Source organism: Phoca vitulina, unplaced genomic scaffold (assembly GCF_004348235.1).
Source record: "Phoca vitulina isolate PV1807 unplaced genomic scaffold, GSC_HSeal_1.0 scaffold2, whole genome shotgun sequence".
Lineage (NCBI taxonomy): Eukaryota > Metazoa > Chordata > Mammalia > Carnivora > Phocidae > Phoca > Phoca vitulina.
The window spans coordinates 73,415,285-73,438,391 of record NW_022589705.1 but is presented as its reverse complement, the minus strand read 5'-3'; the positions used below and the strand labels follow the sequence as shown (position 1 = coordinate 73,438,391).

At 46.9% G+C, this 23,107-nt stretch overlaps 1 protein-coding gene across 2 annotated transcripts in view; it reads right to left on the bottom strand.

Moving 5' to 3' along the window:
* OSCP1 (organic solute carrier partner 1) overlaps positions 1-23,107 on the bottom strand; it is a 27,011-nt gene extending 3,904 nt beyond the window's left edge. Inside the window, exons 1-9 of one of the 2 annotated variants that reach the window (XM_032387695.1) lie at positions 22,913-23,107; positions 18,983-19,012; positions 14,873-15,027; positions 10,980-11,147; positions 10,199-10,279; positions 2,964-3,067; positions 2,388-2,516; positions 1,778-1,847; positions 244-383 (exon numbers count right to left, since the gene is read on the bottom strand). In XM_032387695.1, the coding sequence (XP_032243586.1) occupies positions 244-383; positions 1,778-1,847; positions 2,388-2,516; positions 2,964-3,067; positions 10,199-10,279; positions 10,980-11,147; positions 14,873-15,027; positions 18,983-19,012; positions 22,913-23,024 (989 nt within the window). In that variant the 5' untranslated portion in view covers positions 23,025-23,107. The remainder of the gene's footprint in view (positions 1-243; positions 384-1,777; positions 1,848-2,387; positions 2,517-2,963; positions 3,068-10,198; positions 10,280-10,979; positions 11,148-14,872; positions 15,028-18,982; positions 19,013-22,912) is intronic. The other variant, XM_032387704.1, reaches the window with a different exon arrangement.

The window sequence follows — 23,107 nt, the reverse complement described above, 5'->3', positions numbered from 1 at the left end:
TATTTATTTGAGAGAGAGAATGAGACAGAGAGAGAGCATGAGATGGGGGAGGATCAGAGGGAGAAGCAGACTCCCTGTCGAGCAGGGAGCCTGATGCGGGACTCGATCCCGGGACTCCAGGATCATGACCTGAGCCGAAGGCAGTCGCTTAACCAACTGAGCCACCCAGGCGCCCCATTTTTTGGTTCTTATCACACTTAGGATTTTTAGATATGCCTTGTAAGAAACAGGTTTAAAACGTACTCCTCCTCTTCATCGGTGGTAAAGAGATTCAACCGGAATCCTGGCTCAGGGCCACTGGGTTTCTTAATCTCCATCCCTCCCATCAGCCTGGCCAAGAAATTCAGCTCTTCTTTAGCAAGAGGGTTAGGAGCAATGCTTTCCTGCAGAAACAATTTCATGATTTTTAGCCACATGAAGGTGATCACATTTCCTGCTGAGACCCTCGAGACCCACGGTGGTATTATAGAACCAGGCAAAACAATAACTGTTTAAATTATCCTGGGAAGAACTGTGTCCAAATAAAGCATAGAAAACAGGCTTAAACCCAAACAGAAAAAATCCACATCAGAAGCAGAAGGACTCTTATTAGCAAGGCAGCAAACCAGAGATTCTCACACTTTCAAGATGAGTGGAGGGCCCCAGCCATCCCCGTTCTCCTCCGACGACCTTCCTCCTTGAAGGAGAAGAACATTGCTTCCTCTTCCGTCAATCTAGTTCCCTGGGCATTTCCAAGTAGCCTCAGCAAATGCCCCGGGGCCCAGGGCCCTCCTTCCATCGGAGCTACCACACTGCCCTCAGGTGGTGACTGTGGTGAACACACCCGGGATCCAGTCCCTCCTGCTGCTGTCTGGCCCACTCAACGCTCACCCCTCCTTCCAAGCCCGCTCCTCTAACCGAGCTGCCCCCTGCTCTGCCTCTTCCGCTGTCTTTTTTTTTTCTCACTCTGCCGCCAGTTATCTAAAGTAGAGTTCTCCTCTTACTTCTTCCTTGCTGGAGATAAACCCCTCTGCCTTCTGCCTAAATGGCAAAGTCCAGACTGCTTAAGCCTCTTTGGAATCAAGCCCCAGTGCCCCGGTATAGGCAAATCTCTGGCCACCTGCCTCAGTTGCATTATGATCTAGCCATGTGGGAGAGACGCTGCCTCCCTGCTTCCCCCAAATACCACTCTGCTCTTTTGTCCCTTGGCGCCTTTGCTTATACTGACACCTTGGTCTGCATGCCCATTTCTCCTTCTAAGCCAGCTTTGTGTCCCTGGGTTCCCAGCCCATAGCAGTAGTTCAGTAAATGTTTGCCAAATAACTGAATATTTCCTGATCTGTCCTAGAGCCAGCTAGTAGCGACTTGTGTGAGAATTTATAAAGATGGAATTCAGAGCATCTAAAACCCCATTTTGAACTTAGCTACCGCAGCACTGTAGAGGGCAGCACTGAGCAGGGTCGCTGTCACGATCAGAAGACACGGCAGTGCTGGACTCAGCAACCACAGGCCCAGGGGCGCTGGTACCATGCTATTTCACGTGGCCTGCTGTGTGGTTCCGGCTTAGTTATGGTGGTTGAGCCAAGCCTAAAATTACCTAATTAGTCAGATCACTGGAAGTCTTCATGAGAAACTACAATTAAAAACCTTTGTCCTTGTAAGGCTGAACTGAGAAGATGGCAGACAATGAGGGAAACGCTGGCTAGCTTTGAAGTCTAGAGTTTCCACCCTTCTCCCCGTCTAGATTTGTGTGTCGAGAAGTAAGCTCTGAAGATGAAGAAGGAAGGCAGCAGCTCACCTGTGTCCGGGAAGCTAAGTTTTTGGATGCTCCAGACATGTGGGTTTCCACGGGCCGGTTCATACTGTACCTGGTATCAACGGAAAATTGTGAAAACACTGCCCAGCCCTTTCACACCGACTTCCTTCTAACTCATAAACAGAGCGCGTAACTTCTATTTTGAGACATTAAAAAGCATCCAGAAATGTGCTGGGAGTACAGAATATAACTGAGTGGGTGCCAACCACACAGATTTCATGCTTTCCCAAAGAAAAATACCTGCGAGACTGCGTGGAAATGGCTCTTCTGGCAAAGGAACATATTTTACTGCAGAAAATGTGAACACTACGTGAAGGCCTCGCCTTTCTGACCTCCACTGCGACACAGGTTTGGGCTAGTTCTCTTCCGTGGCTACTGACAATTATTTATCTTTTCAGTCTGGTGCGTTGCCTTATGTTTGGAAATGTTGGGGGCCCTCTGAAAATGCCAGCGCTCTGCATGCACTGTATCTGAGAGGGGAAATGATTTCACTTGTCAGCAGGGATTTTCATAGCGGAAGTCAAGCTGGTTTTTTAAGTGAAGTGACCTCCCTCAGACTTGAAATTCATTCAGGGAGGGAGAATTTGCTTACATATTGGTTCCCAGTTTCAGGACTCGGTCTCCATAAAGTTCAAAAGAACCTTCTTTTGGTGCAGTGACATAGTGTCCACCATGCTTGAATTCTATCTTCTTCACTTCTTTGCCTTTGTCGTTGAACATTCTACAATACAAATATGACATGATGGAATGTTCTCCAAGCTTGGGGAGTCCTGGAGGCTTCTTTATTCTTTGTACTATGGGACAAAAAGGAATTCATGCACTCCTTCAAGATAAAGATGCTGGCTGAAGCAATAATAATAATAATACAATAATAATATTTACCAAGCGCATATTATGTGCCAGGTGCTGTGCAAGCACTTTAGAGCATTATTATCTTATTCACCCTCACAGCAACCATTTAATAGATGAGGAAGTGAATCCTGAAGAACTGGGTGCTTGGCCTCAAGTGTCTGCTCAGTGGCACAGCTGGGATGAGAACCTGACCTTCTACCTGCCGTGCTTTACTGAAGGAAGGGGGGGCCCAGCAGTGCCGCATTCTCTGTGGTGGCCCACGGGTTTGTTCCCTGGCACCCCAACGTTGGTCTGACGGTTACAGTTGAGAATTCACCTGATGAGTCCAGGAACTTCAGTTCCCCAGGGAACAGGCCCGGACACGGGCAACACAAAGCGACCATTAGAATTCTGGACTCTGTCCTTTAGAAATATGGATACCTGGAAAAAAAATACACTTATTGTCATTTTTTTGGTATATTTTTCTAGACACAAGCACTCTGAGGATGGGTAAATGTATAATGGCTTGGGGATGTTACCTAGTGGGTTTATAACAACGAGACAGAAAGACTCAGCATAACTAGCCCTGCAGAGTTGCGGTGTTGTTACAAACAGACCTTTTGAAGTGCATAGCAAGTCTTCCAGGTGAACTGTATTACCCCCATTTTAGAGATGAGGAAGCTGAGGCTCCCAGAGTGAGGTGACTTGCCCGAAGAGAATAGTAAGAGACAGGGCCACGATTCAAAACTAATTCCACACCCATTCCTTGTTTCCCTGCCGAACTTCCCATACATCTGTGAGGCTTGAGCTATCCGAACCTTCATTTTACAGGTGAGGAATTGGCAGCTTAGAGGTTGAGGCACTTTCTCAAGGCCAGCCAGCTCACAGGGGGCAGAGCTGAGGATTCAACCCTTGTGTTTCTGACTCTGGAGCCCAATCTTTTGGCCATGTGCTGGACTGGTGGGAAGAGGCCAGAGCACGTGGATACGGTTGGCATTAGAGTCTGAAGTTTTTCTATGTGACTGAAAACACCACATTATGCTTATTTCTACTCCCTGGTTTGTGTACTTTTTAAAAAAATTTATTTTTATTTTTTTTTAGGTAATCTCTATATCTATATCCAACATGGGCCTCAAGCTCAAAACCCAGAGATCAAGAGTCGCCTGCTCTACCGACTGAGCCAGCCGGGCGCCCCCTGGTTTGCATACTTCATGTCAAGGTCAGGGTCAGATTAAATCCCATAAAGGCTGTAGCAGTTAATCAGTTTTATTGGATCTTAGCTTCCTCATCTGTAAAATGAGATAAATTTGAAGATCCCTTAACTCTAAAATGCTACAAGATTATATTCGTAATATCATCAAAAGTAAGCGTCTGTTGCGTGCAAACAAACGACGATGGGAAGCGGTAAGAATTCATAAGCTGGCAGTTTGGCTCGGCTCATGCCCCGGCTGGGCCACTCCTTGGCTCTGGGTTTTTGGTAAGTTACACAACCTTTCTGTGCATTGGTTTTCTCTTTGGTAAACTAGGGGTAATAATAGCATCTATTCAATGGGCGAGTGTTACCCGCTAAATCAGATAATGAAAAGGCAGTTATCACAGAGTCTGACACATAGTAAGTGCTCAATACATGGTAGCTAATACTCTCAGTATTACAGTCTAATTGGACACAGGACCCAAGCATAAAATGGGAAAAAGGGACAGTATAAAGCAGGAGATGCTGGGTAGCATATGCATAGTTAAGTGACCCACTGAAGAGAATGACCACAGGCATGGGGGTGGTAGGGCTAACTGTGGGTTTGGAGCTGGTCCTAGAGGAAGGTGGGTGTGAAGACATTTTAGAAGCAGAGATGGGAGGGCAGAAGGTATGTTTTCGGGGGAATGTGTAAACTGGTTTGATTGGAGGGTTTGGCTGGACAACTGTTAAGGAATTTTTGCCCTTGAGATTCTGTGACCAAGGGATGTGAATACAAGCACAGAGAAAGAAAATTTAGAGGCAAGAAAAAAAAAAAAAAGAAAGAAAATTTAGAGACGTGGGAATGTATATATATGTGCTGGACCCTCTGTGAGCCTAATTCTAACACGGTTGACTATGTCACAGCAGGTCTGAAATGGACACACTTCAGTCCAACGTGTAGCTGTGTTTGACCCAACAACCTGCCCTTGGCTGGACAGGACTGTTGGGTCTGTCTGCTTGCCCAGCCCCTCTGCTGGCCCTCAGCTGTAAGTGCGACTCTCCCCTGTCCTTCTCTTACTCCACCCTTTTTTCCCCCAGCTGATCCCATGTATTCCCAGTGTTCACCTCCGTGCTGATGGCTCCCAGATCTCGAGCTGCCACTTAGCCTTCTTCCCTGGGCACTTGATGCATCTATCCCATTGCCTATTAGACGTGTCCACCTATAGGTTCCGTGGGATGCACCTCAAATTCACCCTGCTCAGAACAGGGGTCATCATGGATCCTCCTCTGGTGTTCCCAGTCGTAGTGGATGACACCGTGAGGGCACCAAGCCAGCAGTCTGAGCTCCCCTGACCCCCACCTTCCTATGTCTCTTCAGTCGTCAAGCCCCGCCTCCCCAGTATCACTCCTTGTATCTGGCCCCTCCTTTCCGCCCTGGTCCCTGGTGCAGACCTTTGTTGTTTCTGACTTGGCCAAGAGGCGCCTCCTAACTGACCTCGCTGCCTGCCCTCTCACCCGGTTGTGATCCCTCCTCCAATGGGCTGCTGCAGAGACTCTTCTAAACTTCTATCTGACCATGTCCCTCCCCTGCTTCAGTGGCTCTCTACTGCCTGCCTGGTAATGTCCAGTTGGCCCTTGTTCTTCTCTGTAGCCATGTTCCTCCTTGAATCCTACGTTCTAGCCATACCCGAACGCTTGCAGCCTTCTGCACCCCTGCACCACCAAATGCCCCAGGCGGTTACGTGCCTCATGCCCTTATTGGGATGGTGTCCCTCACCTAGGGTGTCCAGGTAACCCCTCCCCTTATTGCCCATGGGCCTGTGAAAACCCATTTTTAAAAAAAGATGTCAGATCCTCTATGAAGACTTTTCGTTTTCTTTTCTTTTTTAAAACATTTATTTAAGTAATCTCTACACTGAACGTGGGGCTTGAACTCACAACCCAGAGATCAAGAGTCGCACGGTCCACCAACTGAGCCAGCCAGGCGCCCTGACTTTTCTGATTCTCTTAGGTAGAACTGACCACTCCCTCCTTTGTGGCCTCTCTCTTTATACTCTCCTGTTTTAAAATCAAACATCTGCAAGGCACTTGGTGCCTTTTCCCCTTCTCATTATAATGAGTTCCTGAGGGCAGGAAGCATGTTTCCTATGGAAAGAGGAAATGAAGGTCACAGAGCTGTGAGGCCAGAGTGCTGGATGAGGCGTGTCCCTGAGGGTGGGGACAGGGCTCTGGTGGCCAGGAGGACAGTGAGCCAGGGATGTGAACGCTCTGGGAACACAGGTGAGTGGCTTGGCAGGAAGTTTCAGCAGTGAGTGCTGAGTGCAGGGTTTGCACGGTGTTGTAGTTGCTGGTCTGGCCTCACTAGAGGAGGGCCACGTTGGTGAGGGCAGGAGAATAAAGATCTGAAAGTGAGGGGGCAGGTGGCAGAATGCCGACCCTGCTTCTCACACCCTACCGGTGGACGAGGGAGAATGACCAGTCTCCACCAAGAGCCAGAAGACTTCAAATGCCATCTCTATGATGTATGCTGACCATCTCTCCTCTGGGCTCTCAATTTGCATATTCAGTTGCTCATTTGACATCGCCAAACAGGAGGTCTAATAGGCAAATCAAACTTAGATAGAGTTAATTAATTTTTCTACCCAAATACACTTCCCTCAGTCCCTCTGCCTCTCAGTCAATGGCACTAGGCACCAGCAGCTGCTCAGGCCAGAAACATAGTAGTCATTCTTCATTCGTCTTTTCCTTCCTCCCCACGTTCAATTTCTCAGTATTCAATTTCTTACTGCTCTTGCCCTGAAGGGATACCCCAGATGTGACGAGTTCTCGCTATCTCCAGTGGCAGCACCTATGCCAAGAACTTTCATTTTCTACCTAGATTTCTACAATAGTGTCCTCACTGCTGTCCTACCTCCAACCCTGCCCCATGCAGTTCACCTTCCAGAACACAAATCAGATCATGTTACCACTTACCTTAGGATGCCTGAAATGTTTTCTTTACTCTAAGAACAAACTAAACTCCTCACTAGGGTATAAAGCTAAAGTCAGCTGGTAGGTGCCAATTCGGTTAGGACTGGCGTCTGGCCTGATCCGTTAGTGCCCCCCTGCACACTATACCTGTGAACTGCAGCACTCCTGCCTACATGCGCTTCACTCACACTGGCTTCCTCTCCGTCGTCCTTTGTCCACCTCAGGGCCTTTGAACTTGCTGTTCCTTCCGTTTAGATGTGCTTCCCTGAGGTCTTTGTTAGTTACGTTCTCAACTAAAATGTCTGTCCTCAGAAAGGCTGCCCTTGACTCGACTCTAACTCTCTCATAAGGATGTGCTGTCCTGTACAGTAGCTACTAGTCAAGTGCAGCTATTAAAATTAAGCTAAATTAGGGGCGCCTGGGGGGACTCAGTCGGTTAAGCGTCTGCCTTTGGCCCAGGTCATGATCCCGGGGTCCTGAGATCGAGTCCTGCATTGGGCTCTTTGCTCGAGGAGAAGCCTGCTTCTCCCTCTGCCCCTCCCCCTGCTCGTGTGTTCTCTCTCTCTCTCCCTGACAAATAAATAAATAAAATCTTAAAAAAAACAAAATTAAGCTAAATTAAAAATTCAGTTTCTCGGTCACACTAGCCATATTTCAAGTGCTCAGTGGCCACCTGGGGCTAGTGGCTATCGTACTAGACAGCACAGATACACTCTCCATCGTGAAAGGGCTATTGGACAGCGCTGGTCGCAGGCGACATCCCATCCCTGTTGCCCTTTATAACTTTACCTTATCTTGCCATCTTCCTAAAGTTATCAGAACAAGAACATGACTTACTTATCCTCCCTGTCTATTCCTACTAGGCGTAGAACCTCGTTAAGGCAGGGCCTCGGTCTTGTTCACTTCTGTATCTCTAACACTGAAAATGGTGCGCTCTATAAACCTGTGGTGGACTGACGAGTATCACAGGGATGAACTGTTTCCAAGCAGAGCGGGTCGTGGAGGGGAGGGATAGGGAACGTTCTATGAAGAGGCAAAGATGGCATGATGTTTTCCAACAACTGAAACAACGGGAGGCACACGAGGAAAGTCCTCGAGGGAAGGAAGCATGAATGGGAATGAGAGTACAGGAGAGGGCGGCTGAGCTGAGGAGCCTACCCTTTCGGAGGCAACTCTGGAAGGACTCTGGAGGGCTGAGGGGGTTGGGGATTGGAATGGTTGTAAAGAACTGCTCAGGATTCCACGTGGAAGTGGTCTTCGGGCGGTCTGTGGCCAGGCCTGGGTGCAGGTCAGGGCCTTGAGCACATTCAGACCACTTCAGGTTGTTTCTTGATACCACAGAAAGCTGTGGATATCAGGATGCGGCGTTTTGCGTTTGCTTTGGTTAAACAGTAAGCAAGGGGGTGTTAGATCAGACCAGTGTTTTCTTGACTTTTAGTTGGTTTTACTAACAAATCTAAAGACTACCAAGGCTGTTTTAAAAACAGGGAAAATCTGCCTTGGCAAGCACAAATTGCAGCTGAGCAGAAATACCATTCAAGACCAGATTCGGAAGACCAGCCAAGTGTCACAGCGGTGGCTGAATATCGTCAGGATATGTGATTCCTATTTTTCTTCATGACCATTCTGATGTTTCATTGCTTGCCTATTTAGCAATTAAAGCTTAATATATTTTGTAGTTTAATGTATTTTAACGATTTTGTTATAAACTTATTATTAGGAGTGTCTTTTCATTATAATGAATTTTATCTTGTCAGAACTGAGAAATCAATATGGCTGCTCATATCGCTACAATCCATAAAACAATATCTAAATAGGCACCATTTTGATAAGAATCTGATGCAGAGTTTTCAATATTTTAAAGCAATGCAAAACTTAATCTTATTTGTACTTTCATATTTTTTATTTTAATCGATGACTATTAGAGATCTTAATTTATATTGGTGTTATTATTACTCGATCCATAGCAAATAAAATTATTCATGAGGGTTAAACATGAAATTGGCCTCTGAGTTGAAATCTATTTGTCTTGCCTGGTCCGTGGAAGGGAAATAATGATCAGGCACTAAGTGCATCCTACTGCTTCTTTTTTTTGAATTTTATTGTGTGAATATGTTACGCCTACACAAGTACAAGATTCAAAAGGTTCAAAAGATATATGATGGAACATAAGTCTCTGTCCTGTTCCCATCCTCCATGCAGTTCTCCACAACCAGGAGGTAATCACTGTGACCAGTTTCTGGAAGGAAACGTACAAGCAAATCCACACATATTACACACGATGCATCAGCTATACGCTCGCAATAAGGCATCATCATGTCCAGTTTTCAGATGAAGAAGGTAAGGCTCAAGTGAGATAATTTGCCCAAGCTCATGGAGCTGTGTTGGAGCTGGGATTCAGACGCCAGGATGTTTGACTCCAGAGCCTCGGCTCATTTGGCCCTATCACCCATCCTTCCCTGAGCATCGTGTTAATTTATGCAGAGGAACGAAGTCCTGTCCAAGAGAGACAGGCCCCACATTCAGGAGCTCAGCAGTGTGTGGAGTTGTCCCAAGTAGGCCTGACAGGGTCAGGACGCAGGGTCAGTTGGGAGCCACAGCCAACAGGCAGAGGGGGGCCTGAGCCAGCCTGGGGGCAGCGGGAAGGGGAAGGAGGATGTGGACCCTGAAAAGGCAGCCTTGGGAGAGCTTTAGATGAAGAGCAGAGAAGGGGAATCAAAGGTCACGCTCTGCTTCTGAGCTGAGTGAGTGAAGAAGTGGTGGGGCCCTCACAAGAAATCGGGATGCTGGAAGTGGTGCAGGACTGGAATTTTGGAGATGAGTTTCACTGCAGACCTTACATTGTAGGCACTGGGTGCCTCCTCACGGAGAGCTCAGCAAGCAGGTGGAGATGTGGGTCTAGGTGGCAGGGCTAGGGCAAGGGGAGGGTGTAGGTGAGACTCCGAAGTCCTAGGTGAAGGTGAAGGAAAGGGGGAGGAAGGAGTGAGGGGCACAGAGCTGGGAGGGGTAAAGCAAGGCCAGGATGGTCTGGCGCCATGAGAGTCCAGGAAAGGTGGGTTTCATGGAGTGGGAGGGCAGCCTCCTGCCAGGGGCAGATACTGGAGAGGTCAAGGATGCTAATGGTTTGAGAAAAGGCTTTCTCATTGAGATCAGGCTGGTAGCCTTGAGAACACATTTCCTCCAGAGAAGAGAATAAATCATATTTTAAAGGAACACATAAAGTAACTGGGAAGGAATGGCGGTATCATTGTCTTCCTTGGTCCATTTAAAAACTGCTGAGATTTGTTATCAGAAAGTTTATCATCATGGAGCCAACCATGGAGGAATCACTAACTGGGCAACCTCAGCCCTCCTTTGCCTGACCACTTGGCACCCTGCTTCCCTAGGACGGCAGTGGCAGCGTGCTCCTGGGCCGCCCATTCACTCACCCGGATGTGCAGGTCCTGGAAGAAGATGAGGAGTGTCTGCCGGATCAGCTGGAACTCCCCCGCAGACAGTGCCCCGTATATCTGCCGGATGCAAAGCAGAGAGAAGCGCTTCACTTCCAGAAGTGAGGTGAGAAGTGCAGACGGGCAGGGCTAGGCGGGCACTGGGGGGCAGGAGCCAGAGAAGCAGGCAGGGACTCAGCTGCTGGGGCTGAGAGGGGCAGCGGCAGAGCCAGTGCGGCCGACCCCAGTGGGCCACAGCCAAGTAGGGGGACACTTCACCTCTCCTGTTCCCCCCAGACCTGGAGGGGCCCTTCCCCCCGCCAGCTCCCTTTCAGAAAAGTCAAGAGGAAATGGCCATGCCCTGTGTCGTTGCTTTCCACATGTGGAAGCCCACAGTGAGAGGGCCTAAGACGGTAATGCCTGTTATATGACCAAATGGATACTTGGAGATTTTTAGGATTCTTCAGGAGAGTGGCAGGCTTTGGCATCCGTCATCCTGTTCTGTCTGTCATAGAATCTGGCTTTTTTTTTTTTTTTTTAAAGATTTTATTTATTTATTTGACAGAGAGAGGGAACACAAGCAGGGGGAGTGGGAGAGGGAGAAGCAGGCTTCCCGCGGAGCAGGGAGCCCGATGCAGGGCTCAATCCCTGGGACCATGACCTGAGCCGAAGGCAGACGCTTAACGACTGAGCCACCCAGGTGCCCCGAATCTGGCTGTTTTTAACAGGGGAATGAGAACAAGAATGGGGCTGAGAGGTGATGAACCGGCGCCCCGCTTACTTCAGTCAACTGCCGGAAAGTCTCCTCCACCTGATGCAGGATGGCTGGGGAGTCTTGGATGAAACCCTTGATGGCGTCTAAATGATTGAAAGTGATCAGCAACACATCTTTGGGCCGGGGACACAGCAGTATTTGGTATTTGAAAGCCATGGTCATCAGGTCATACAGCTGCACAAAAAATAGAAGCAGACATCAGCACCTCCACACAATTGTCCAGTCAAGCATTTACTGAAAACCAGTTCTGGGCATCTCATACAGCTCAGGTGACCATGTCGGTTATCACTCAAACCAAGAGTGTAAAAGGGGATGATGTGAATAATGAAGCTGGGACAACAGGTATAAACCAGGGCATTCCCGGGAAAGCCAGGATTTCTGGTCAGCTTACGTATGCTGCTGACAGGAACATGTTTGGAACAGTATTGGCAGCCGTGGGGCCCTGGACTGGGTGCTGGCCTCAGGGAGAGCAAGTTCAAAAACCAGCCCTCTGCTGCTGTGGTCGATGTGTTGTGGATGGCCCTGGCCATGTCCCTTTGCCTCTCTGAGCCTGAATTTTCTCATCTGTAAAAAATATTCCCTGGGGCACCTGGGTGGCTCAGTTGGTTGAGCGGCCAACTGTTCTTTTTTAAAGATTTTATTTATTTATTTGACAGAGAGAGACACAGTGAGAGAGGGAACACAAGCAGGGGGAGTGGGAGAGGGAGAAGCAGGCTTCCTGTGGAGCAGGGAGCCCGATGTGGGGCTCGATCCCAGGACCCTGGGACCATGACCTAAGCCGAAGGCAGACGCTTAACGACTAAGCCACCCAGGCACCCAAGTGGCCAACTCTTGATTTCGCCTCAGGTCATGATCTCACGGTCTGGGCTCCCTGCTCAGTGTGGAGTCTGCTGGAGATTTTTCTCTCTCATTCTCCCTCCCCCCATTCGAGCTCTCTTTCTCAAATAAATAAGTATATATATAAATACAATCTTAAAAGAATTACTCCCTAATTTCCTGTCGTTGCTAAACTGCTGAGAGGAGTCAAGGGGAGAGTATGTGTGCGTGTGGCAAGTGTGAAATCCTACAACCATGTAAGAGCAATTTTAAATGGTGAACAATCCTTAATGAGATATCAGCAAGCCCCACGTGCGGTCTGGCCGTCCACGAACCATCAGAGGCGAGACACTGGTGAGGACCAAAGTGGTCAAGATAGGTTTTGTGGAAGCAGAAGGCTGCAGTCATAGGTTCACACAAACTGTCACATATGGCGACTGCCTGAGTAGGTTTGGGGCCGAAGATGAGGGCTGTCTGAAATGACCACAGTGTTTTCCACCTAGTGCCTGGGAGAAGGCCGACGCTGACAGTGGCAGGGCAGTCTGGGGGATGGGGGTGGAAGGAACCAGTCTGGGAGAGAAGCTAGGGCGTGACTGATGCAGGATGGAGGATAATCTACACCCACAGAGTGTAGTACTGAGCGCACTCACATACATCACCTTGTTTGGTCCCATTTAATCTTCACATGGACTCTATGACGAAGATGCTAGCCCCAGTTTAAAAATGAAGGGACTTGCTTAATTTCACACAGCTGGTAATAAATGGCAGGATGAGCTTTGAACTCAGGACATTCAGATCCTAAGGCATTTGCTAGAACTTTCTACATGATCCCATTTCTCCAACATGCAGCTAAATATTTCATTTGGAAAGCGGAATACCCAGGAACACCCTGGGGTGTGTGTGGGGGGAATGTATAAAACTAAAGATACAGACTTGGGACTCTCTGCCATCATTATCACACGTTAAGCACCTGTTGTTGACAGGACCCCATGAGAGGAATAAAGGATAAAACCAGGTAGAAGACAAAGAAATGAAAGTTCAGAGTTATTCAGTAAATTGAGTCTACAGCTAGTATGGTAGAGCTAAGACTTGAATCCAGGTTTTTTTATTCCAAAGGACACAAATTTGTCCTTTCCATGGAGAAAGGAGAACCTTTCTCCATGGAAACCTAAACCTTCTCAAAGGCAGAAGAAGAGCAAGCAGCAGAGGAGATGATTAACATTGATTGAACATCTATTATGTGCCAGGCCTACGTGTTTTATGTTTTCTCACTTAATCCTCCTGAAACTGATGAAAAAGCTATTATTATCCCCATTTTATAGATTAGAAAATGGAGGCTCAAGGAGATAAAGGAGCTTTCCAGAAATAAGTGAGAGGAGGTAAGGGCACAGTTAAAGGGAGACAGCTCCCTGAGGTTGCCAGGTACCAGCCGGAAGTGAGCACGGATTTTGTATACTTGGCACTCACTGTCAGTCCTCAGGACTTACAAACATTCACATAATGGAGGAACTAAAAAATGAATTCTTTTAAAATTATTATTATTGCTATATTAAAAGTAACTGAAGTCCATATTTTATTCAGATTTCATTAGTTTTCCCCTAATGTCCTATTTCTGTTCCAGGACCCCAGTAACATTTAGTCATCAGGTCACCTTAGGCCTCTCTTGGCTGTAATGATTTCTCTAACTGTCCTTGTTTTTGGTGGCCTTGAGAGTTTTGAGTACTGGTCAGGTACTTGTAACATGACCTCCAAATGTTATCTGTCTGATTTTATTTATTTGACATAAAGAGAGCACAAGCAGGGAGAGCAGCAGAGGGAGAGGGAGAAGCAGGCTCTCCATGAGCAGGGAGCCCGACGTGGGGCTCGATCCCAGGACCCTGGGATCATGACCTGAGCCAAAGGCAGACGCTTAACCGACTGAGCCCCGGAGGTGCCCCATCTCTCTGATATTTTTCTCACAATCAGAATGGGGTGTGGGTTTTTAGGAGGAAGACCACAGAGGTAGAGTGCTATCCTCATCACACTATATCAGGGTACACACAACCAATGTGACTTACCACCATTGTCATTGACCTTATAGTGTTTGTCATTTTTCCACTGTAAGTCAGCTGTTCTCTTCCCTTTCCATACTGTCCCTTTGGAAGGAAGTCACTGAGTATAGCCCCCATACAGGGAGAGGGGAGTACCTATATTCTGAACAGGAGAGTTTTTTGAATAGGAGATTTTGCAGAGTGCCCCAATAATTTGTGTCCCAAAGAAACAGATATGTTCAGGGGCACCTGGGGGGCTCTGTCAGTTGAGCGTCTGCCTTCTGCTGGGGTCATGATGCCAGGGTTCTGAGATCGAGCCCCACGTCGGGCTCCTTGCTCAGTGGGGAGCCTGCTTCTCCCTCTCCCTCTGCCTGCCACTCCCCGTGCTTGTGCTCTCTCTCGCCAAATAAATGAATGAAATCTTAAAAGAAAGAAAGAAAGAAAGAAACAGATATGTTCATGTTTCATTTTTTTTTTTTAAGATTTTATCCATTCGTTTGAGAGAGAGAGTGTGGTGAGAGAACACGAGCCAGGGGGAGAGGCAGCGGGAGAAGGACTTCTGCTGAGCAGGGAGCCTGACACGGGCTTGATCCCAGGACCCCAGGATCATGACCCGAGCCAAAGGCTGACACCCAACCAACTGAGCCATCTAGGTGCCCCAATATGTTCATGTTCTAAGTAAAGACTGAGCAGTTTTGAATTTGCTTTAAAAATGCCCGGTTTCCTCATCACAGAGCTGAGATTTGTTCTGAAGCAGAATTAAAGTTTTTAGGGATAGGCACTTGCACTGGGTCGAGGTGTGGGTTCCTGAATATGGGCATGAACACCAGCTCTCTCTCTGGGCAGGTGGAACGACATGAACATCAGAGGGGTTGGGATGGATGACTTGAGGTCCTTTCTAACTCTGGAACTCAGTACCAACAACTGATACTTACAAGTGTCTTTTTTTGGCAAGGCACCACTGCATACATCGTCTCATTTGACCCAGTCTGTGCTCATGCACCAAAGGTACAAGAAGTGCAACCAGCGGGACAGAGGCAGCTCTCTGCTCACCTTATCCATGCTGGCCTGGTTTAGTCTCATAATGGAAGCATGAGCCAGGCGGTCGTAGACAGTCCTCAGGGCCTTCTTGGAGTAGAGCTCTTGCGGTTTGAACAATTCCTCCATAAACTTTCGATTGAACATGGTTGAGATGATGTCATTCAGAACTGTAGAGACAAGAGAGAATACAGCTAAGCAAGTACCGGAGGAAGCTTTATTCAGGAAATGCTCTCTGTATATGAATGGAATGCAGGAGCTGGGTCTATGCAGAGTGGGGATGCTGATGGCTGGTGAGATCTGCTCCCTCGGGAGAAACCACACAGGTATCCCAATAGAAAGCAGGGTCCAGAGTGCTTTATGAGACTGTCTCTGAGCAAACATAAATGTGACAATGTGCTTCAGTGGTTACAAACCACTTTTGCACATACATTATCTCACTTGATGATAGGGGAGATGTTTCTTTAAAAAAATTCCTATGAACATTTTAGATTAGATCTCTTCCTTAAAATGAGAAACAACATTGCTCTTTTTCTGGTTTGTTTAGCTAATCTATAATGTTTTTACTTAAAATTAAATTTCATAAAAATGGGACCAGTAACGGTAATTGACTCTTTTTAAAGGAAAAACATTTTATGAAAATAGACAAGTCTACCCACTGGTTAGAGATGAAAACATTTCTAATGTTTCTACAGACATGTACTTCAGATTAGCACCATTTTAGAATGTCTTAATTTCTACATTTGATCTATAATATTGATATTACACTGTGGTGATGTGTCTCATATTGTTGTTCAAATGGAAAATTTCCATCTGGTGAGAATAAAAATCCTAAGGCATGTGCAAACCAAAGTGTCTATAATTCTAGTTCTTCATTCACTTGTTCATTTCGATATTTTGTGCTACTCAAATAATATTAATTGAAGGCTAGGAAAACCCTCTGGAACAAGAAATAGGAACAGGTATGTATGAACACAGATTATTCTTAATTAAGCCAGATATATCCTGGCCTAAGGGTGACAGGATAAGGATGCTGAGAATGTACATTCACGGTAATTAAAATTTGAAAGAAAACTGATAACTTACAATAATTATACAAAATCAATTATTAAACATGAGTGATTATCACTGAAGGATACAAATGCCCCTCTCTTTTGCCAAAGGTTGCACCAGGTGATTGGTTGTGACCGTGTATTTTAGAGACGGAAGGCAAGGTGGCTCATTCAGGTCATGGTTTCAGGCAACCTCTCTAGCTTTAAGTAACTGATAGAAGTACCCTGGGGGCCAGGCCAGCATTGGGGTGTCCATCTGGCTCAGTTCGTAGAGCATGCGACTCTTGATCGTGGGGTTGTGAGTTTGCGCCCCACTTTGGGTGTAGAGATTACTTAAAAAAAATAAAATCTTGGGGCGCCTGGGTGGCTCAGTCTGACTCTTGATCTCAGCTCAGGTCTTGATCTCAGGGTGGTGAGTTCAAGCCCTGTGTTGGGCTCCACGCTGGGTGTGGAGCCTACTTATAAACAAACAAACAAACAAATAAAATATTAAAAGCATCTCAAAGAGCATTTTAGGGGAGAAGGGGGAGCTTCTTCATTGTATTTAAATTTAGAGGGAGGGGAGGGGATTCCCCACCTTTTGACACAAAAGAACTAAATGACTGACTCCCTACAGATGTGTTGAACTCACACTTGACCTTGGACTTTACTCGAGGCTCCATCCTCTTTGTGAGGAAGAACCTAATCCATTACCAACACAGGGTGTCTCTCACATCTGACAATTTGAACCCGTCGCAGCTTGCCCTTAATGTGCACTAACATTTCCCCAGTGTGGACAGCTTGGAGACATAGGAACTTTTCTGGGTTTGCTTCATGAATGCTCTTTTGTCTTTGACCTAAGCAAGCAAGGACCGGCAAGAAACTGGGTTTTCTACCTTTTTCTTACCATAGCCTATATCAAATGCAGAATTTGCAAGGAAATAGGTACAAATGAAAAGCCACACATGAGGCCTTGAGAGAAAGAATTTGAAGAACTTTCTACGGATTTATGTAGGGCAAAGAGGAGTGCCCAAGAGGAAGAATTCCAGTTGAAGGATCGCATCAGCTCCGATTATGTCAATGCTTTCAGAAGCTGCCATTCGCCTGGGTGCTGAGCCATTTCTCTAGAGTCTTTTAAGAGTCCCTAGCAGTATCTATGAATATAGCTTAGACCCAAATACATCAGTTCTAAAAGAAAGAAAATTGCAGGGGGATTGTTAGTCACTCTGGCAAAGTAAAAAGCAAAATGAAGCCTTTCCCCCTGGGAAGTGAATAGGCTATATATCATCACGGCTCCTTGCATCCTAACAACCAGAAAGTTCTCCTGTTGTTAAGAGTACAGCACGCCCTGTCCCTGTGGGCCGAGCAGTGAACACAAATGACCCCACAGGGGAAATGGCAGTTTGATGATTGGGCCCTGGTACCCAGAGCTCCCGCCTCTCGAATTTAAGTCTTTGGAAAGACCATGGGGGCACAAATTGACAAGTTTATGTCTTACCCTGTGCTTTACCTAGCACTTGGTTGAGGTGGGCCTACATCTGTACCAGACATGAGATAAACACCAGGGCACAAAGCGGAACTGGCAGCTATCCCTGCCCTAGAGAAGTAGCCCAGGTCGTATTTAAGTTAAACCTGAGAAATGGGTTTAAGCAGACCTGTCAGTCAGTCTTGGTGTTAGTTTTTGGCACTCGCATGAGCTTTGCATAATTTCATGAGGCAGGAATGCACTAGGAGCCAGGTTTTGAGGGACAGAGACTAAGGGCAGGGAAGGAAATAAATTTTCACAGTTGCATCAGAAGTGTTAGTAACTGAGTTCTTAACAGATCAGGTTCCTCGTCCTGGGTTCTGAAGTCAGTTTCTGCTCATTATTTTGTAATGCCTAAGTTAAAATAAATTCCAATGATTCAATTATGTATGCTAACAGCCTTCATAATCCACACCTCTTGCCTGAAATTCTGCCCTGCGTCAAGATGTGGGCCAAAAATTGCTCACAGGAAATGGTAAAAGACAATAAAAGTGTATCAAGCACTTCAGTTGGGTTTTTCTTTGAGCCTGGCCTGATGAAATAATTCTCTTGATGAAAGCAACTGAGTTTTTACCAGCTACCTCTGCTATACATTTGTTTTTGGGAACATGCAATTTGGAACCCAGGGTAAAAGGGAGAAGCTACTACTTCTGGATGGTTACGGCTTTTGAATCCTTACTATGTCCCAGGCACTGGCCTTAGAAGTTTCCATGCATTCTCTCATTTAAACCCCAAGACAACTCTGAATTATTCTCCTTATTCTATCAAGGAGGAACGTTGAGTTTTAGATAGGTTAAAGTGCAAGGTCACACAGCTGGTGGTGGAAGTGAAATTAGGATGGGGTGTTTGATTTTAATGCCCGTGCTCTTACATATTACACGCGTCATCTCCTCAGCACACTTGGTAGGCTGAGAGCATTGAAAACATTGAGGACAATGGCTGATGACATGCATCAACTGCACCCAAATGTCAAGTGATGGAAGGTCCTTGCGACATTTAAGGGTGAGAAAGGCTAAGGTTTTATTCTGAGGAATCGGCAAACTTTTCAAGTTTGCTGCTAGTCGTGGGTGAAGGGAAAATGGAAGATTCGGCACGACAAGGCCACAGCGCATGCGCGCTTCGCATGCAGCCACCTGCTTCCATGTTCCTCCGTTGCTCGGTAGAGATCTCTGGGTGCTGAGCAGAATGGCTCAGGGAGGAGCCCTGGCGTCGAAGCACAGTTCTTTGGCTGCACGATACTGTCACAGAATTGTTTTAAGGACTATCAAATAGGGCAGCCGACCCAGAAGTGTAGCTAATGCCCTGCAAAACTTGGAACGGACGAAAGGACAAATACCTCAGGTGCCATATGGTCCTTCGGCCAAAGTGTGCTTGGTTTTCATCTAACATGCTGTATTTATTTATTTAAGTAAGAGATTCCAACGTACAACCAGTCTCTTGGCTAAAGAGAAACTCATGCCTGTGTCTTTCTTAGACATATTTAGGGTGGTCCCCCAGTAAGCCCAATGACGAAGGACCGAGTGAGCCTGTGGATGCAGACTGAACGCATGCAGCCCAGAGATAGCATACCTCGTTTTCTGTCCACCTCTGTCCATTCATCTACATGAAGCATATAAAAAGAAAACACCAGTTCATGAAGCAAGAACATTCTTTTCAAGGAGGCTTTAAAAATAGAAATTCCAATGATCTGGTCTATGAAACTTTACTTTGCATGTTTGCATTAATGTCTAATGCAAATACTCTCTGCCTTCCATTTGAAACTTTGAAAAGGATGACGGGTAAATAACAAGTTCCCAAAAAGCCCTAGAGAGGCTATACCTTCCCAAGAGGAACCTCGTGGGAGAGGAAACCCGGAACTAGCTCCCCTGGGTTTATCTTGAAAGGCCCGAGAAGTCATTTTCTCTAATGCTATGAGAATACACCTCATTCAAAGGAAGGCTTTACAAGGGCGCCTGGGTGGCACAGTCAGTTAAGCATCTGACTCAGGAGGACCGGGGCGGTGGTGCCACAAGGGGCTCAAGTACTCTAAGGGACAGTGGCTCCCTGCTGTTGACAAAGTGGAGCTGGCAAAAGCATGTCCCGCGTTGGCGCCCTCCTGAGGGCAATGACGCTCAGCTCCAGCAGAGGTCGCTGGAGTGCTGCGCGCTCCCGCCCCGGTCCTCCCGAGGATCCAGGGGAAAGTAAACCATGTTCTGTCTTTCTGTTATTTTTCCAGATGACTCGCTTATGCCAATTTCACTTTAGTTATATTTTGAGTGGGAGGAAGGCCCAAGGCTATCCAGAGCTGCCTGCTAAATTGGAACTAGAAAAATAAAAACAGAACCTCACCACTGTGATCTGCTCCTCCTGGAAAAATCACTTACTGGCTGTGTGTCTTTTTCCCCTTCTGTAAAATGAGGAATGTAAACAAAACGTAATAGGGTCTTATTTATGAGTATTTTTAAGAGGACTGGAGTGAGGCAAAGGCACTTTTATTATTCTTGCTATTGCTTAAAACGGGGGGAAAACATTCATATGCAACACTCAAAAGTTGCCCCATGGCAAGAGCACTTCCTTTCTGTTGAATGCCAAACTAGAGGCCTCCACTGTGGTGAAAAACTGCAGTATCTGCAATGGCCTCGTGGGAACGGCATGGCCTCCAGGAGACCAATTAGTTGTGTAAGAGAATGAAAACACCTTGAAGAAATATGATTTCCATTCACAGCATCAATGGGGGACTCGTTTACAGTGTCTCGTGTTTTATAGGCCTCTGTGCACCAGCAACTGTCACAGCGGCTCCTTCAGCTACACCAGCTCTACATGGTGGGATAGATGGGTGTTTCTCAGCTTTCTGAATCCTGCACTCTCCACCCTGTTTTCTCGCTATCTTCTACGAGTCCCCATGAGCCAGTTACTTTCTGTCATTTCTTTCATAAAATCAGTGGGTCCATTGGACAATTTCTTCAGGGCTCCCCCTCTCTTCCCGACCTCCCATTCCCCGCACCCCCAAAGATTCTGATACAGTCCCCCCAAATATGGAAGTATAGTGTAGCACTTAAGGACATACTGGCTAAGAGTGTGAGCTCTGGAGCCTGATGACCTGGGTTCAAATTCTTTACGCTTCCTCTTACTGACTATGTAACCCCAGGCAAATTAACTTTAGTTTCCCCATCTGTAAAATAGGGATAGTATTACCTACATGATAGTATAGTTGTGGGGATTAAGGTCTTCAGAGAAGTCCTTGGTAGACAGTAAGTGCTTAATAAATGTTGGTGTTGTTAGGAAGATATGTCCCCCGGTTTTAGAAGCAGTTACTGGACGAGACTGATGCAAAGCCCTACCTCCAGTGAATGTACAGAAGGGCTGGCTCAGGCTCCATCCAGCATCTCACATGATGTCTGACACTCATCTAAACTGTGGAAGGGGGGAAGGAGTGTGTGAATGTGAATTACTAAAAATGGTTGAAACTCCCTAAAGCTGTATTTAGCAAACCCAGAAGAACTGTAGCTCCTGAAGACAAAGGAAACCAGTCCCTTCATATTCACAGGGTCTTGCCCAGACCCCCTCTTGAAAGCCAACACCTGCCACTCATTGTGCTAAACATGTTGAATACATGATCTCATTCAATTCTGACAACTTTGCTGTGAGTATGTATGATGCCCATTTTATGGAAAAAGAAACAGGCTTAAAGATGTTACACTCCAAGGACATACAGCTGGTTAAAGGGCAAAGCGAATTGGAACCCAACTGCATGGCTGCAGAGAGTATGCTCTTAATTGCTAACTTATACCGTTTTTTAAGATGCAGACCACCAGTGCAAGGTCAGCTCAGTGGTGCCATTAGCCCGAATGCAATGACAGCACATGTGTGCCAAGGAAAACAGAACCCTCTTGAGGAAGAAACGGCAACATCATATAAAATAGCCAATTTAGATCATCAGTTCAACAAACACTGACTGAACACCAATTTATTCTGGTCTAGACACTATGCTAGGTGCTGGAGTACAAAGATGAAGATGATAATCACGTGCGGGGGAGACACCCACAGAGCATTTCAGTACAACCTGGCCAGTGATAAGACAGGGAGAGGCATGCATGGGGTACTATGGGAGTATTCTCAGACCCTTTCCCGGTGTGGGGAGGCTTCCTGAAGGAGCTGATTCTCAAGCTGAATAATGCAGAATGGACGAGGAACCATTAGCACAGAAATGGGAGCTTTGGGGTAGAATGGGGATTATTAGCATGGAAACGTGAATGAACATGTTTTAAATGTAGGCCTATAAGCAGTTTGGTATTAGGATACAAAGTAGGAGGCGGGCAGTGGTGGAAGGTGGGACTGCAGAGGTGGAGAGAGATTAGGTCAGCAAGGGCCCTGAAATGTCCTGCCAAAGACTTGGTCTCCATCCAAACATCAGTGTAAGCTGACAAAGGGTTTTAAGTAGCAGGGAGTATGGACAAGATTTGCATTTTAGAAAGCTCATGGGCAGCAGTGTGCAGAATGAATGGAGGGGGTCTGCGATAGTGGGTTCTTTTGATCTCTTTGTGCATGGACATGGACTCAATTGCACAGACACAATAGTGAATATTTGAATATGTATGCTTAACATCTGAATATGTACGTTTAACATCAGTTGAGCATACGGATTGCTGGATAGAATACATTTTTAATCTGGGGTCATGTCAGTTACCTTTATACCATATCTTTCTCTACCTTGAAATATATATTTCTTCCGTACTTAATCCCAGGAAACTTGGTGAAAGCAGTTGTTGGTTGAGAAGGGAGGAAAAGAAGAAGAAAATGGTGGCAGAGAGTTCTGGGTGGTCATTTCTCTGGAGATTAGATGTGGTGTATATGGGTGACAGATTTTGCATTTTATAAGCTCTCATATAATTATTTCCAGAACTGCCTTCTCTTCCAATAATTGTGAAGGGAATAACGAAACTTTCTTATGTCTTCTTATTCATCTGTTATTTCAGAACCCCACCTTTCTAGAAATAGCTTCTGAAATTAGCAAAACTGGCCTCCAGCTCATGGAGGATACATACAGAGGACAGGAGAATCAGCACCTGTTGGGGAGGGGTGGGGGAAGAGGTTGCTTGGACTAGCAAACAGTGTTTCTATAGGTGGTGGGCAGCTCGGTCTCCTACATTTGGGAGGGACTGGTTGTCAAGAGAGAGAGGGAAATCATCTCTCCAGTTTGAGGGGATGAGGAAATGGGGTGTGTGTGTGTGTGTGTGTGTGTGTGTGTGTCAGGTTCCCTAATAATATACCCTAGCGCGGGTATTAAATCCTTCTGCTGTGAAAACATCTTTTGGGGAATTTGACTCCCGAGGGGCCCTGAGCGGATGGCGCTGTGGAGTTGTGAGAAAGGTCCCTGGCTACAGGAGCGCGGGGTGCAGGGGTGTTGGTCAGTCTGCAGGGGGGCCTGGTTGTGGGGCTCCGGCTGCGCGCGCGGCGGCGGCGGTGAGGGGGACGGGCTGCAGGGCGTGGGGCTGGCTGTGCGGGCCGGGCGCCTCTCACCTTTGCGGGCCTTGTCTGCCGGGATGTTCTGGGCCCGCAGCCGCTGGTCCAGGATGTAAAGCATCTCCCCGCCCAAGTTCAAGAAGAGCAGCGGTAGTGTCCGCAGCGACATGGTGCCAGATGCGGGCAGAGGAGGCGAAGGGCCACGGGACTGGGTAGCCGGAGGCCGGCCTCCGCGTCCGGTCGCCTGGTTGC